We start from the raw sequence: 13870 nt of genomic DNA on the forward strand, positions 1-13870 counted from the left end.
TTCCACACCAAAAAAATGCACAACTTTATTTGCATGCAACAAAAGCAGTACTTGCATCTCTGGCAAGAAAGACAGGAACTGTTACAATATTTAGTCTAGCAGTTCACTAGGTTACATGAAGAAAGCAGACAATCATAAGTCTGCTGTACTATATTACAGACAAGTAATATGCACTGGGAAAGAATAAAACATGGCACTATACTTTTCATACTACGAGTAAATGACTACAGAAGTGTAAGAGCATCAAAACGCAACTTTGGCAGCAAAAAGCGATTTGGTTTATAAGGTAACAAACTCACTAAAACAGAAAAGCAGAACCTGTGACACATGCTACAGTACCATACTGACTACCCTTAACAACTGAGCATTACGTGATGCAAAACTCCAGCAGCCATCAACAAAAATAAAACAGAGGAATAATGTCACGTTTCTGGCCAGGATGTGCAGCAATAATTTTTTTTTAAATTACAGGGCTCAAACAGAGAGTTCATGCTTTGCAGTGATGCAGAAACAAAACAGAAGAAGAAATGGTTATACTTGTCGCCAAAGTACAACCAAGAAAAGACACCAAACACATCTAGATGAAATCCCTCGTGGTCACATTTGTAAACAACATTGGCAAATGCTTTTCCTCGATTTGGAAAAAGAAAAGCATCAACTGCAGATCAGAGCAGGTGATGCACACAGAATAAAAAGCATCCTCAACAAGTGCAAAAAAATCTGCATGTAGGTACACCATGTTACTTATGGAACTGAGGAGAACAAGATAGAAAACAAATTTTTAGAGTTTATGGCTCACATGAAGTAGTGTGCAAAGCTCAGCAAGAGAAAAGAAAAAACAATGCTTGTTAAATGTGAGCATAACATTTAAATAAACTACAGCTTTTCCGCTTCTGATTTTTTTTTTCTGACATCCATGTCTACAGATAAGGTTCATGGACTCACTCCTAAAGCGCTTTCTTAAGGAGTGCAACATGTTATGGCCTATGGCCTTTGTATTTTTTCCATTTTTGGCAGTGAGAAATTGCTGTCATTTCAACCGTTACACAAATACTGCTCTTAAGATAGACCTTTCACTACATGAAAATGCACCACATATGCAATAATGTAACAGAGCTAAAATGTGTGACAGGCATTACAGAACAACAATTAAGCTAAATATACATAAAAAATGAGAAAAAGAACGAAACAAATGTACAAAATGTACACATGGTCTAGGCTGACAGGCTCTGAGTTAAACTCACTTAACCATCATTCCAACTGCAACAAATTTATAAAGGTATAAAGCATGCATTTAAAAAAAAAAAACGTTGCTTTTCTGTACTCAAATTTCACGATACATGAACTATTCACACATTCCTTAAATAGTGACTATTTCTTCTCAAAAACTCAATTTTCAAAGATGATCTCAATGCAACCTGTATTAATGCTTTCTATTATTACTGAAAAATAAAATTACTGGCTACACAAAGCCTTTGGTGAAGTTTTCACAAAATGAATCGCTTCAGTGTGCACTTAAGAATGATATAGAACAGGCCGAGTATTGTTCTGCGAGAACCACACATTACTGCTCTGCCCTATTTTAGGTACACTACGTGCCACAGTGCAAGCAGACAACAAAACCAAAACTTACAAGCATAATATAAAGAGCCACAATTAGTTTGAAGCTCATGAACCTCCAAACTTTCCGACAGCACCGGACTTCCCTTCAATGGTGGTGTTAAACCCCATGACTACACCCACCAGTTTCAAACCTGACACCAGCTTTGACCCATTCATATTGTGCATGAAGAAAAAATGCAGCAAGTTTGGATTTATAAACTCACTTTAAATTGTGCTAGTGGTGTGTGTCGTTATGTCCCTTTTTGTACTGTGTGTTGTGTATCCCAAGCAGTGCATACATTTCAAATGTGATCAACCAACTGGCCCCTGTGTTAGCCATATTAAATGCATTAAATGCAGCAAGGAGGTGCACAGCCGATAGTGCAGCACTATATCTTCTGATATGTAGGTTGCAGCTTTTTCTCATCACACTTTTGTTTGCACACCTTATATCATGATGTGACATATGTCTGTTCTTTTTTTGTTTTTAAGTATCAAAGAAACAGTCTGAGATTATCACAAAGTTAACTGTGCTTTTTTTTTTTTTCAGTCTCCACTACAATTATAAGTCTTAAAGAGAACAGGACTGACTGTGTCTGTGCCTACCAGCATTGTAGACAACACAGACTACTTTTGGCAGTGGTTTTGAGGATGATGATGGAGACTTACTGCTTTTACTGGCACATAAAATAGATGATTTATTTGTACCAGACTCTAAAGATGACAACACTTCTAACTTTGCCTTAAGTGATGTGGTCAACAGTCACAACAAATCTTTCAATGTGTGGAACCAATTCACTTCAGTTTATTTTTTCTTTGTGTGTAGTGGGTTGCCATTGAGTAGAAATGCTAACATGATAGCAGATCAAGAGTGCCATAGTGGTTTGCTGGTGAAAAAACAAAAAAATTGACTTCTGTTTATCATAACAATACGCATATGTTTACTCATAAATGTAGATTTATGGTGTTGGCCATTAGGGATGTGCAACTTATCCAGGTGTTTACAGGAAAGGGCAGCTCATAGGGAAGTACAGCTTACAGACCAAAAAATTAATTACTGCATCGGATTAGCAATCCTACAGTACATAATCTTTGACTAGGAGCAATAAGACTAGGGATCTTTTACTGGGCTTTCAGCAACTTTTGCAATGAAGGGACAGGTATTCACTGGAACAATGCATATCACGTATTCTATGTTGAGGTGTGTAATCCACAACACAATGTCTTTTTATTAGGAGCTATCAAGCAAGCTGATTTCGCGATCAAGCAGTGCATCGGCTGCTTTGTGTACTGCCTTTCTTTAACAATGCCTTCACAAAAGGCAATTAGTTCTTGACGAAAGGTTTTGAGCCATGAACTAAATTTTCTTTTCAAAATTTTTTTCGATTAACTCATGCATATAGCCTCCTTTTGCATCCTGCTACTTGCTACACTCTACATACTGCTAAGATGCCACAAAAAAATCTCAGATGCTAGAGCTGAATTTGCAGCCTCTTTTTCTCCCACTGCTTGCATCCTTATTTCTGTCTCAGAAAGCACTTTAGATGGACATCCATGCATGAAGATAACCATAAAAGTGGAACCATTTAATTCAAATTTGAGAACTACTACAATCTAAGCCATGTTTAGTTTTTTGTGCAGACAAAATTATCTGCATAATGATCAGAGCATGTAAAATTGGGCATTTATAAAATTCATTAAAATGCTATGTGGGAAAGGAACTCGACAAAGCTAGCCTTCATGGTTCAAACCAAAGACAGGAAATCACAAATGAAGCGTGCCTACACCTGCAAGATTGTTCAAAATACTATGCATGTAGAGCTCCATTTAATATTGTGCAAAGTTTTAGAAAGATAACACATTGCTCAAAAATGACATAATTTTGTGAATGCTATTAGACACTGCATGTAGTAGGCGCTAGTATTTCTTTCACTGGGCCTGCTTAATTAATTATGTTGTGGATTTTAAAAAAAAAATGATCTCCAAGACGCCAATTTAAAAGCTGCCAAGAATCGCAAGAAATTCCCAAATAGAGTTTTTCCAATCAGGTACCTTCTGTGTACCCACATTTTGTCTTTGCAAAAAAAAAAAAAGCTCGCGAAGTGCAATGCATACCATGCACACAATAAGCATGGACATTTCGACCTTTCACTACCACCATGAAGAAGCATGGTGCTGATTGCAATTATTTTTTTAAAAAATACGAGAACAAAATCACGCAAGAAGTATCAGTGGACTAAACTTGGCTGATGATGGTGGTGATGATTCGGTTTTGGCCTTGAGCAAATAAGAGTTGAATGACTGACCAATACATTTATTCTACCTACTCATATCAACCATAATGTGTAAAAAAAGCTGTTACGGCTGAACTGTGCACAAAGCTAATCTACCAGCAGTAAAATTAACAAGAATAAAATGAATGCAGATATCAAGAAATGAGCAACCTGAACAAATGACAAAAGTATGTAAATGATTTATCTCGTGCACCACTGTCAGCAAGAAAGCAAGCAGTATACTCACCTAATGCTAAATTTCCCTTGTCTATGTACACGCAAACCAAAGATAATCAAGTAATTTATCATCAAACAAAAACTATTCACCGAGTTTAAAACTTGTCAGCATTGCCGGGATTACAAATTCATTAGCAGCTTGAGTAGGCCAATGCTACAGAAATGAGAACTGCAGAAGGCACTAGCACAAATGACCTAAGTGAGCCATGCAGAGAAATCACAAACACTGACAGCTCTCAAACACCTGGAGCACCTCAGTTTAGGTCCAACAATGTAGACCAAAGTGATAGTGTCATTTCTCTGGCTTCTTGCATTGTCAAGTGGTGGAATGAAGATTAGAGGCAACTGCAGGATACTCAGACTGTGCAACACACTGCGTAACCTTTCTCCATCCCACATTTTCTTTAGCTATGAGGTTTAGCTGTGACCTGCGAGCATAAGGAAGCTGCAATGGAAGCAGCAGTGGAGGCAATGGGCCATAATTCACCTTCAAGAACACGAACACTATGAAAAAGCCTGGAATGGCAGAACTTCAACCGTGAGGGCGACCAGAGATAAAATCAGCACTTTCGTTGCTGAAATTGCCAAAAACAGTAACACAACAAGGAGCCCAGTGAACAGTTACCATCCCAAGCAAATTCATTCTATCCAATTGTTCAGCAGTCATGTTTCTCCATGCTTTCTTTCACAGCACTAACACCATTTTTATAAGATAAAAGGGCACCTGAAAGCAGCTGTCTTAAGCCATCCCACTTTAACATAAAAACAAACATCACATGCTCATTTCACAGTGCCTTTTCCCATCACTGTTGTTACAGATTACAGCCATAAGACCTTATATAATGTCACTTATTCACACACGGTGCTCAAATGATGAGTAATCTCCAGAGTGGCATTTGTTACACGGCCTAGGGGCACAACTAGTGTAAACACACCTCGACTGGCTAATCTCATATTAATCCAATCAACAAAAAATGTAAAAGGCAGGTGCCAAATGTGAGTGAATCATGCTCTTGGCACACACAATGCCATTTGTGACAGCCAAACTTGCTAGGGAAACTTATTTTAGCACAAATAAATGTCTGAACAGCCTGACCAGAGACATATGCATGCTGTTAAATTGTGCCACACTTTGGCCTAGCTACCATACAAAAGCTTATAACTGGTCAGCAATGGCATATGCACTCAAAGGCATGAGACTGCTCACAAGTAATCAAAATGCACAGCTAATATTGTTTCTATAAAGCTTGCACAAAACCATGTTAGTGACATGTTTTATCAGATTCTCTTGCTGAGCCATGCAGCCCTGGCCTGAAGAGCAGTGTTTGCAACATACACAATAAATAATTAACACAGATGCTAGCATGAAACAGAGCAAGGTGTGCTATAGATGCCAAGAAAATGCATGAAGAGCAGAAGCAAAAATGTTCAGAGATAGTGAGATTCGAGACTTTCAGCCAAACAGTCCTACACAGAAAGAGACAAAGGCTTATGTAGTGCCACTGACTTCAATGTCTGTTGTGTGGCTTTGGGGCACTGCTGACCTATGTGCAACTAATTACACAAAAAGGCTGCACAACTCTCCCAGAAATTTTATAGTAGCTGCTCTAAAAATGCTGCTTATGCATTAACACTGGTGTGAAAGAGAAAGGAGAATAGGACTGACTAGACATTCTCTAAGATTTGTTAGAACAGCAGATCATAAGTTGAGTATCTATAAAAACCATTATCGCATTCCGCCAGCAGTAACACACTCTTGGTGACTTTCCATGGCAGCCTACTTCTCTGCTTCACATAGGATTAAAACAGCATAGCTATGAGGGATAAGCCAAGATGTTCACAAACAAGACAAGCTGCTCTTGATATGCTTCAAATAAATGAAGTAGCTACCAAAAATAAACAAGCAGAGAACAAAACCACTCGGATTCAGTTGCACTGGGGAATTTTTCATGCAGCAAAACATTCGGCAATACTGCTATGCCCCAGGCAGGTAAATGCAGTAGAATTCCAGTGATTTAAAATCAAAGCAGATGAAAACTGGCAAACAAATAAAGTGAAATTTCAACTAATGTGTGCAGTGAAGTGCTTCTGCCAAAAGACAATGCTGAGACAAAGTATGATGCAGAATATGCAACTAATTGCTAAAAACTTGATGAAACTACACAGCTAACACTTTGCTTTGCTTACACACAAGACTTGCACTGTACCTGTCAAGTACACACTGGAACACATCTTGGAAGGAGGGGAGCAGTAACAGTTAGGAGCAAAAACCATGTGCCACTTTTGAAAAAGCAGCAGATCAATGTAACCTCCATGATGAAATTCTACACACCTGTGAACTAGAAATCAGTGAAAATTAAGCTGGGTAATCACAGTGACAACAGCAAACTTACTTCTGTGCATGCTGCATGCAACTTGAACAATGAACCTGAGGTCCATTCCTGTCGACCAAACATCACCAATCTCATTTTGCTCTACCTTTCTGGGGCTCTAGACCACTACTTTTCCAAGTTTTAACCCATTCACTTCCGCCAATTTGTCTACATTCCCTGCGCAGCATTCGGCGCTGTCTTTTTGAGAGTGCAGTGAGACCACGGTCACTTGAAACAATCTACCTCGCGCTACAAACGTTGCAGCGGAACTAATTTTGTTTTATTCGGCTGCTAGAGCATGCACACACCAATGAGACCTAAACATTTTTTCATGCGCAGAAAAGCTGAAGCATTCAGGCATGTGAATCGCGATGTTGCATTTTTTACGCTTCCAAAAGCTCTCGCTTCTTTTGCCCGCAACTTAGCAAATGACGCATTTGCGTGATATCTACCAAGCAAAATGAGCCCATTCGCAAGCCTGTAAACTAACTGGAGATGGAGCTGCAGCTGGTTCGCCTCTGCGCTTGACCAGGCAACACAGTCTCGTCAGCAATCTGTTCAACTAGATTTTGTTTTTGCCCACGTAAATATTTGCGGACATAGTTGACAACTTTCGCCAGCTGACATAAGAACTACTAACCAAAACTAAGGAGTTTATCATGTGGTGCCTGCTGTCATTATTTGCTGATAGCAAACAATTTTTCCAGCGAATCACGCCCTGCCTTTCACCGTTTGTGGCAAATCGCTGTCTTCGGAAGTGAATGGGTTAATCTGGTACAGCTTCCCAAGCAAGGACTGATCATATGTTGAAAAAATTTTGGCATTTAAGCTCCAAGAAGTTTTGTGTTAAGAAAATGCAGTGTTTTGAGTAGTACCCAAGCTTTGGTTTGAGACTGCGCAATCCTTCTAAATAACCAAGTTCGAACCGTCAAGACCCTACTGCATTTAGTTCATAGCTGCTCAAATGTAAAAGCGTAATATGGGGATCACATAAAGCATCATTGGGGCTTACTCGCAAACAGGACATGCCATATATTGCCCTTTCTTTTGGGTTTAAATCCAGGCTGTATATTGTCCCGGTGAAAACCATGAAACAAACATGACTATACATGACACACTGGCTTTCCATTAATATCAAGACAAACGCACATAAAGGTTTGTGCAGCTGTGACACGTATGTTCATAACATTGTGACCTGCACAATGAAGGGCAGTGATAAAGGACTTCGAACAAAAAAAAAAAAAGCTAAGGCATATAATAAAGGCACTACACTAATCAATAGGAGAAGCTGCACGCACTAAATTTACGCAATATGCAAACAATATGTGGGCTTTAAAAGCGGGAAAGGCTGTTGCACAAAGTCAAGGCACACAGTGGTGGAGTGTTTCTTATATGATTGCTTAGTTAACTTGTCTTGGCTTGAATTAACGTAGCCCAGCTAGACTAGTTTTAGCTGGCTTAGGAAGCAAGGCAGCCATTGCTAGATTTGACTGACTTCAGCCACTCATTGTCAGAGGTCACTGGTTGATGCGAGTTCCACATGGCCTGAGGAATTCTTGGCCTCTTTCATGGAACCATTTGTTCGAGACTGAAAAAAAAATGACAATGAAACAAAAACATGAATTAACCAAAAGGTACAGCAATCAGCTGAACATGACGCACTATGCGCTGCCAGTAACAATCACCATCAACAGTAGTGGTCCTCATCTACATAGGCAGCAGGACCTCTTTGGGTCCCGGGTGAAGAGACTGACAAGACTATACTAGCTTGACTTCAAGAACAGCAATGTTGCTGATTGATTCTGTACTGGGCTTGCGACAGTAAAAAAGGAGAAGCTTTAATGTAAGCAGTATCTTGATAAAACCAGAGAGACATTACAACAGTTGCAGCACTGATGGAAACCCCTTTTGAATACCAAGTAAGCCCATCAAGTGGACATTAAAACAAACAAATGTGCTCCCCTGGTGGAAAAAAAGGCTGAAAAAAGACGTGAGCAGTGCCTAGCAGGCATTTCTACCAAGTGCAAGTAGTGTCTCTCTTAGTGTCTTGTTGCATCTCATAAGGTTTTTTTTATGACACCATATTTATCTCATTCTTTCATTGTAGATGCCTGCTTTTGTTGCAACATGTGTGTGTGCAAAGCTTTTTGAAATGTAAAAAAAGAAAAGAAAATGTGGTTGTCCCCAATCCTTCCCTCCTATGAGAAAGAGTTAGTGGATGGCTGGAGGGATCGATGAATTAATAAAAAATGGGCCGTCACTCAGGCAGTTATCCATTTTCAATGAAATGTGAAACTGGTGAGAATGGCATAGGGCCGTTCAAAATGGCTGTCAATGTATTATATTAGATTTTGTGATGCTTAAAGCCTAATATAGAAGTCTTCCAGCAGAAACAGCTTGGTCTGTTGGCGCGCAGCACATGTGAGCAATCAGTCATTCTGTGCTAACCAGGCACCATCATTTGCACCATGAATGACAGGACATGCACTGAAAGATGACAGAAGCATTTAAAAAATTCTGCTGTGTAAAAAAGGAACTGGCATTCAGAACAGAACAGCAGCATGTGCTGCATGGCGAACATACTCACCCCACTTAGAGCCAGCAAGGACTGGGCAAGCTGCATGCCTAGTGAGCATGTCACCCTCACCACTACGATGCAAATTGAACCAAAAAGCAGCAGCACCCTGCAAAGAAAGAAAAACGTGAGAAAAGCATGGCAAAGTTTATAAAACAAAGATGCTAACACAAGTAAAAACAAGTCAACATGTGTTCTTCACTTTCTCTTAAGTGATTTATTAAGTAATGATAGAATAAAACAACTAAAAGCAGCCTAACACAAAGTATTCTGCAACACATAAATTATGAATAAAACAAAATCTTCACAGCATTACTGCATACTGGTATTGTAGGCCATTAAGGCGGGAATCCCACGCTTGCACGGCCATTGACCATTTTTTGCAATGTTTGTGCGATCTCTGTAGCCCTCCCGCTTGGGATAAAAAAACAAGATTTAGCTCTTTACAAAGAGAAATGCATGTACTTTTTAATGGTATGCATTGTTAATAGCAATTACAGTTGGTATGAGTGGAGTGAGCAAAAAACAGAATGCATTAAACAATACTTTTGTCCAACTTGCCTGCTTGTGTGCAGCATTTTGGAAAAACTACAGCACCAAAAAAGGGCTGCTTCTGTAGCCTTTAAATGAAATGTCAATATCGACAGTTGTGACCAAGCTCATGGTTTGAATGCAATGGTTACATGCTAGCCGTTCATGTGCCTATAATGGGCAGCTGATGGGAATGCATGATGTGATCTTTTTAACCTCATTGCCACATATGACACTCAAAAATGGGCTTGACCTATTGTACCACGTAGGTAGTTTCCCAAAAACCTCCAGGTAAGCAAAAAGCAGAAGGGTGGCATCGGTACCCTGCTGCTGTAGTAGGCAGAAAACATGGAGCCTCGTCTTGGATGTTGCACCTGGCATTAGCTCCTTGCTTCTCTTTCTCTCACTTTACATTCATCACTGTTAAAAATGTTTTGCTGAGCTTCTTTACTGTGGTGAGAATCCTTAACAAGCCAAATTTCTTGCAGCTCTGACATACAGTAGTGTGGCAAGTCCCATCAATGGACATATTACAGCATAAAAAAAATGCCATGATAAGAGAACTGCCCCTAGAACACTAGCCTAAACATTGGTGATGGTAGATACTGCAGCTGGGAGTACTAGTGCCACCAAACCTTTGAGATGTTGTACCGCAAAGGAAATCAATACTTTTTTGAGCAAAACAGGGTCAAGATCTATCAAATTCTTCCTCTTACAAACAAGCTGTATTCCTTTAAAAATGTGCAGTGAAAAAGCTGGATGGCAAAACACACTGAAAACTACCTTTTCTGGCCAGAGGGTCAGCCTCAGCTGTGGAAAAACCGTTGCTCCCCCGGCAGGCACGTCACTCATCTGAAGTAGCACAAAATGTAGACATGTAATGGATGGTAAGAAAGCATGACAATGAACTACGGCTGCTCATGCAATTACAGAGCAAAACTGGCCACAAATTAAACCTTACTATGTTCTTACATAGCTAGGGGTATAAATACATTTAGTGTTCGTTAAGCTACTGTTCTTGTAATCAAAATTAAAAGTAGAAAGTTGAAAGAAGTTTTTATATCAAAGATAACAACTTTAGCGGAGCTGAAACAATACGCAACAACCTAAAATGGCATCTGCAGATACCACGCTATTGCTCTTAAATGCAAATGTATACATGAAACTTGAACTACTGACTGCTTGCCTAAAAATGTTGCAGCTGACAGGTTCTCATCAACCATCATGCGTTTTTCACCCAATTTAACAAAACAAATTTGTACTGCAGCATTGCTTCAACAATATCTTCTCACATTCCTCAGGTGTTCTCGATGCACAGTTTGAACATGCATATTACACTAAAACAGTGTACCTGTCAGGCCAATCTCATATCTTGATACACACGCAAGATCCACAAACCAGAAACCATTGCAAGAAAAAAAAAATGCAACCTGATAAAGGTGACGCACTGGTAGAATAGTGCATTCTGTAAAGCACTGAAGTAGTTTGTTTTTAAAAACAGGTGTAATTATTTGATTGCACATTTTGGCGCACAGATGACAGCGACATGCAGGAACAATGCGCAAGCTGCAGTTCTACAGCATTTATCCTAGAACAGCAGCACTGGGAACAAGACGACAGATGAAAGTAAGGACAGACACATGCGCTGTCATCAGTTATCCTGTTACCAGCGCTGTTCTTACAGGTATGCAGGATACCAACTAGCCCGACACCTTGCTCTTGTGAGCATTTATCCCCCCGGCTAAATGAAGCACTGAGGAACATATCAGCTCAAGTCGTGTCCAGTTGCACTGATTCAGTGAGCTTTTGTAGCTGATGCACTGGTTAAGACAATCAAATGACAGCACAATAAACAAGGTAGAGCCGGCAAGCATTGGTACAATGTGGTGATGACCATTTTCCTTTGCGTGATGTTACATGACAGAGCTTGTAGTTTACATCTAGGAGGTCATGTACCCACAATGTAGCTGTGCTGTTTCAGTTCACTGGCTTATCCATGCGCATCCATGTGTTACAGGGGCTCACTATTATAACTGCACAAAGTGACATCACAAACATTTCAGTCATAAATCTGCCAGTGAAATTTCTGCTAGAACTTTTATAGCAATGTTATTTTCATGATGAATTAAGGAGTGCTCAGGAACACGGGAAATTAATTTCACTGCAAAGACAAAGCAGGAAATCCAACAATTTTCCAATTTTACTCAAATTTTTTGTGGAACGTAAACACTGCTATATCAAGATTGAACTTTATACCAAAGGGAGCCGCTTTACACACAGTTTACACTGACATTGCTGACAGAGATCAATTATAAGACTATTTGCAATACACCGGTAAGTAGCCATGCTGCAGAATCTCCACAGTAAGTGGCATTCTGCCGTAGCTTGTCATGTTTTTAGTTGGCTGACCAAGAGTACCGCATCAGCCAGGCTTTCTGACCCAGCCCTCCCATGGTTACCTAGAAAGCCCAGCCTAAGTTTAGGAGAAATTCTAGCCATCAGTCCCATTTTCCAGTCCATCAACATTAGTGACTAATCCAGTCCGGCCCATGCCTGAATGTTGGTTTGTTGGTTTATGGGGTTTATGGGGTTTAACGTCCCAAAGCGACTAAGGCTATGAGAGACGCCGTAGTGGAGGGCTCCGGAAATTTCGACCACCTGGGGTTCTTTAACGTGCACTGACATCGCACAGTACACGGGCCTTGAATTTCTCCTCCAAAGAAATTCTGCCGCCGCAGCCGGGATCGAACCCGCGTCTTTCGGGCTAGCAGCCGAACACCATAGCCACTGAGCCACCGCGGCGGCTCCATGCCCGTATGTGACGACAATAATGGAACAACAGCATACATTATATGCTGAGAAAATACTTCAAACTATATGAACTTGCCCATAATACCCGATGATCGCAAATAAATGCAAGCAGATTAAAAACAAAAATCTCTGGTTTTGTTCTGCTCATGCCTATCATGATATATGAGCAGACAGCATAAACTGAGTCATGTGCCTATCTTTGTTATGCAAATGTTTAAGTCTTTGTTTGACAAAGTATAAAATCACAATTCTTGAGTCAGTGGCTCTGGCCACAATTTTCAGTTCAGTTATTTCTATGTTTAAAAACGCGCCATAACATATTGGAAGTGAACTTTATGGAAACATTTTTCCAAAAGGCAACACTATAACCTTTGTGCTGGTTAGCTTGTACCAAATAATGGCTTTGGATTTGAACAAACGAATATACAAGAAAAAACATGTGCAGCCCATAGCATTTCAAAGAATATATTTGATGGCGACATTTCCACGTATGTGAAGTGCTATACTCCCATTAGTGTTTATCATATAAACATCCTTTTTTCATGCATTACAAACTTCTAGTGGCAGCTACAATGCAGCCAAAGTTTTCAGCATGAATCTGTGCCTGTTCTAAAAGGGTTGTGATCAAGTGAAACAGAATTATAGGGTCCAACAAACTGTACTCGCAGCACAACAGCTCAGGAAATGCACAACGTCAACTTCTATGCTCGGATCATATTATGCTATGCACCTGAGTACACCTTATATGCCAGCTGGCAAATTACCTTGAATGCAAGATTGCCAGTTCGTAGACAAAACATGAGCACGCATGCTTCCCAGAACCACGCTTAGCCCTGACTCAAGCATAGCCCAAGCCCACTGATAAGTTGGCTTACCCAGCCCTCAAAGATGTGAAGTGCACCAGGCTGAACAGTGTAAGCTTGACATTTCCTTAAATGAACTTCACCATGCTGCGAATTCATATCTTAGGGCCCCTCTGTCATTTCAGAAGGTCATCGCATGAGCATGTCACAGCTAGGCAAAATTTTACCTCAGAAAATTACAAAAGCAGAACAATGGCCTTGAGTGAGCTGTGTGCAAAGACAACGAAACAAACAAAACCAAGATGGCGGCCATCGGGGACGTGGTTGTGGGAAGCGACGGGTGCGAAGTCCTGCCCCATTTCACTCTGAAATCGCCATTTCCCGGCTTCGTAGGTGCGAAATATATCGATATTTTAGTAGTTGGCGGTCAAATTAAGACCTTGAAACTTTTTAGGCAGGAACTTTAGAGTGTATTGATCCCGAATATGCCATTTTTGCAAAATGGAAATTTTCGCATCTTTTGAAGATTTAAAGACCTGCGTCTCCCCTTAAAAGGATGTCATGTGCAGAAAGACAGGGCCAAAAAACACCGCATTAAAAAGGACACCAAGGACTATAACCCTGCTGCCTACCAGACAAGTAAATGTGGTGGTCAATTTTGAATGC

The 13870-nt window shown here is 40.2% G+C and overlaps 1 protein-coding gene across 3 annotated transcripts in view; it reads right to left on the reverse strand.

The window, feature by feature from the left end:
• The window catches only part of PH4alphaEFB (prolyl 4-hydroxylase subunit alpha-1), a 42639-nt gene continuing 28769 nt past the window's right edge, over positions 1 to 13870 (reverse strand). For all 3 annotated transcript variants that reach the window (XM_089581522.1, XM_089581521.1, XM_089581520.1), the window contains 3 exons: positions 10374 to 10442; positions 9072 to 9168; positions 1 to 8072 (listed from right to left, as the gene is read on the reverse strand). In XM_089581522.1, the coding sequence (XP_089437648.1) occupies positions 8002 to 8072; positions 9072 to 9168; positions 10374 to 10442 (237 nt within the window). In that variant the 3' untranslated portion in view covers positions 1 to 8001. The remainder of the gene's footprint in view (positions 8073 to 9071; positions 9169 to 10373; positions 10443 to 13870) is intronic.

The sequence above is a fragment of the Amblyomma mixtum genome, chromosome 3, assembly GCF_055824585.1.
Source record: "Amblyomma mixtum isolate Tamu chromosome 3, ASM5582458v1, whole genome shotgun sequence".
NCBI lineage: Eukaryota > Metazoa > Arthropoda > Arachnida > Ixodida > Ixodidae > Amblyomma > Amblyomma mixtum.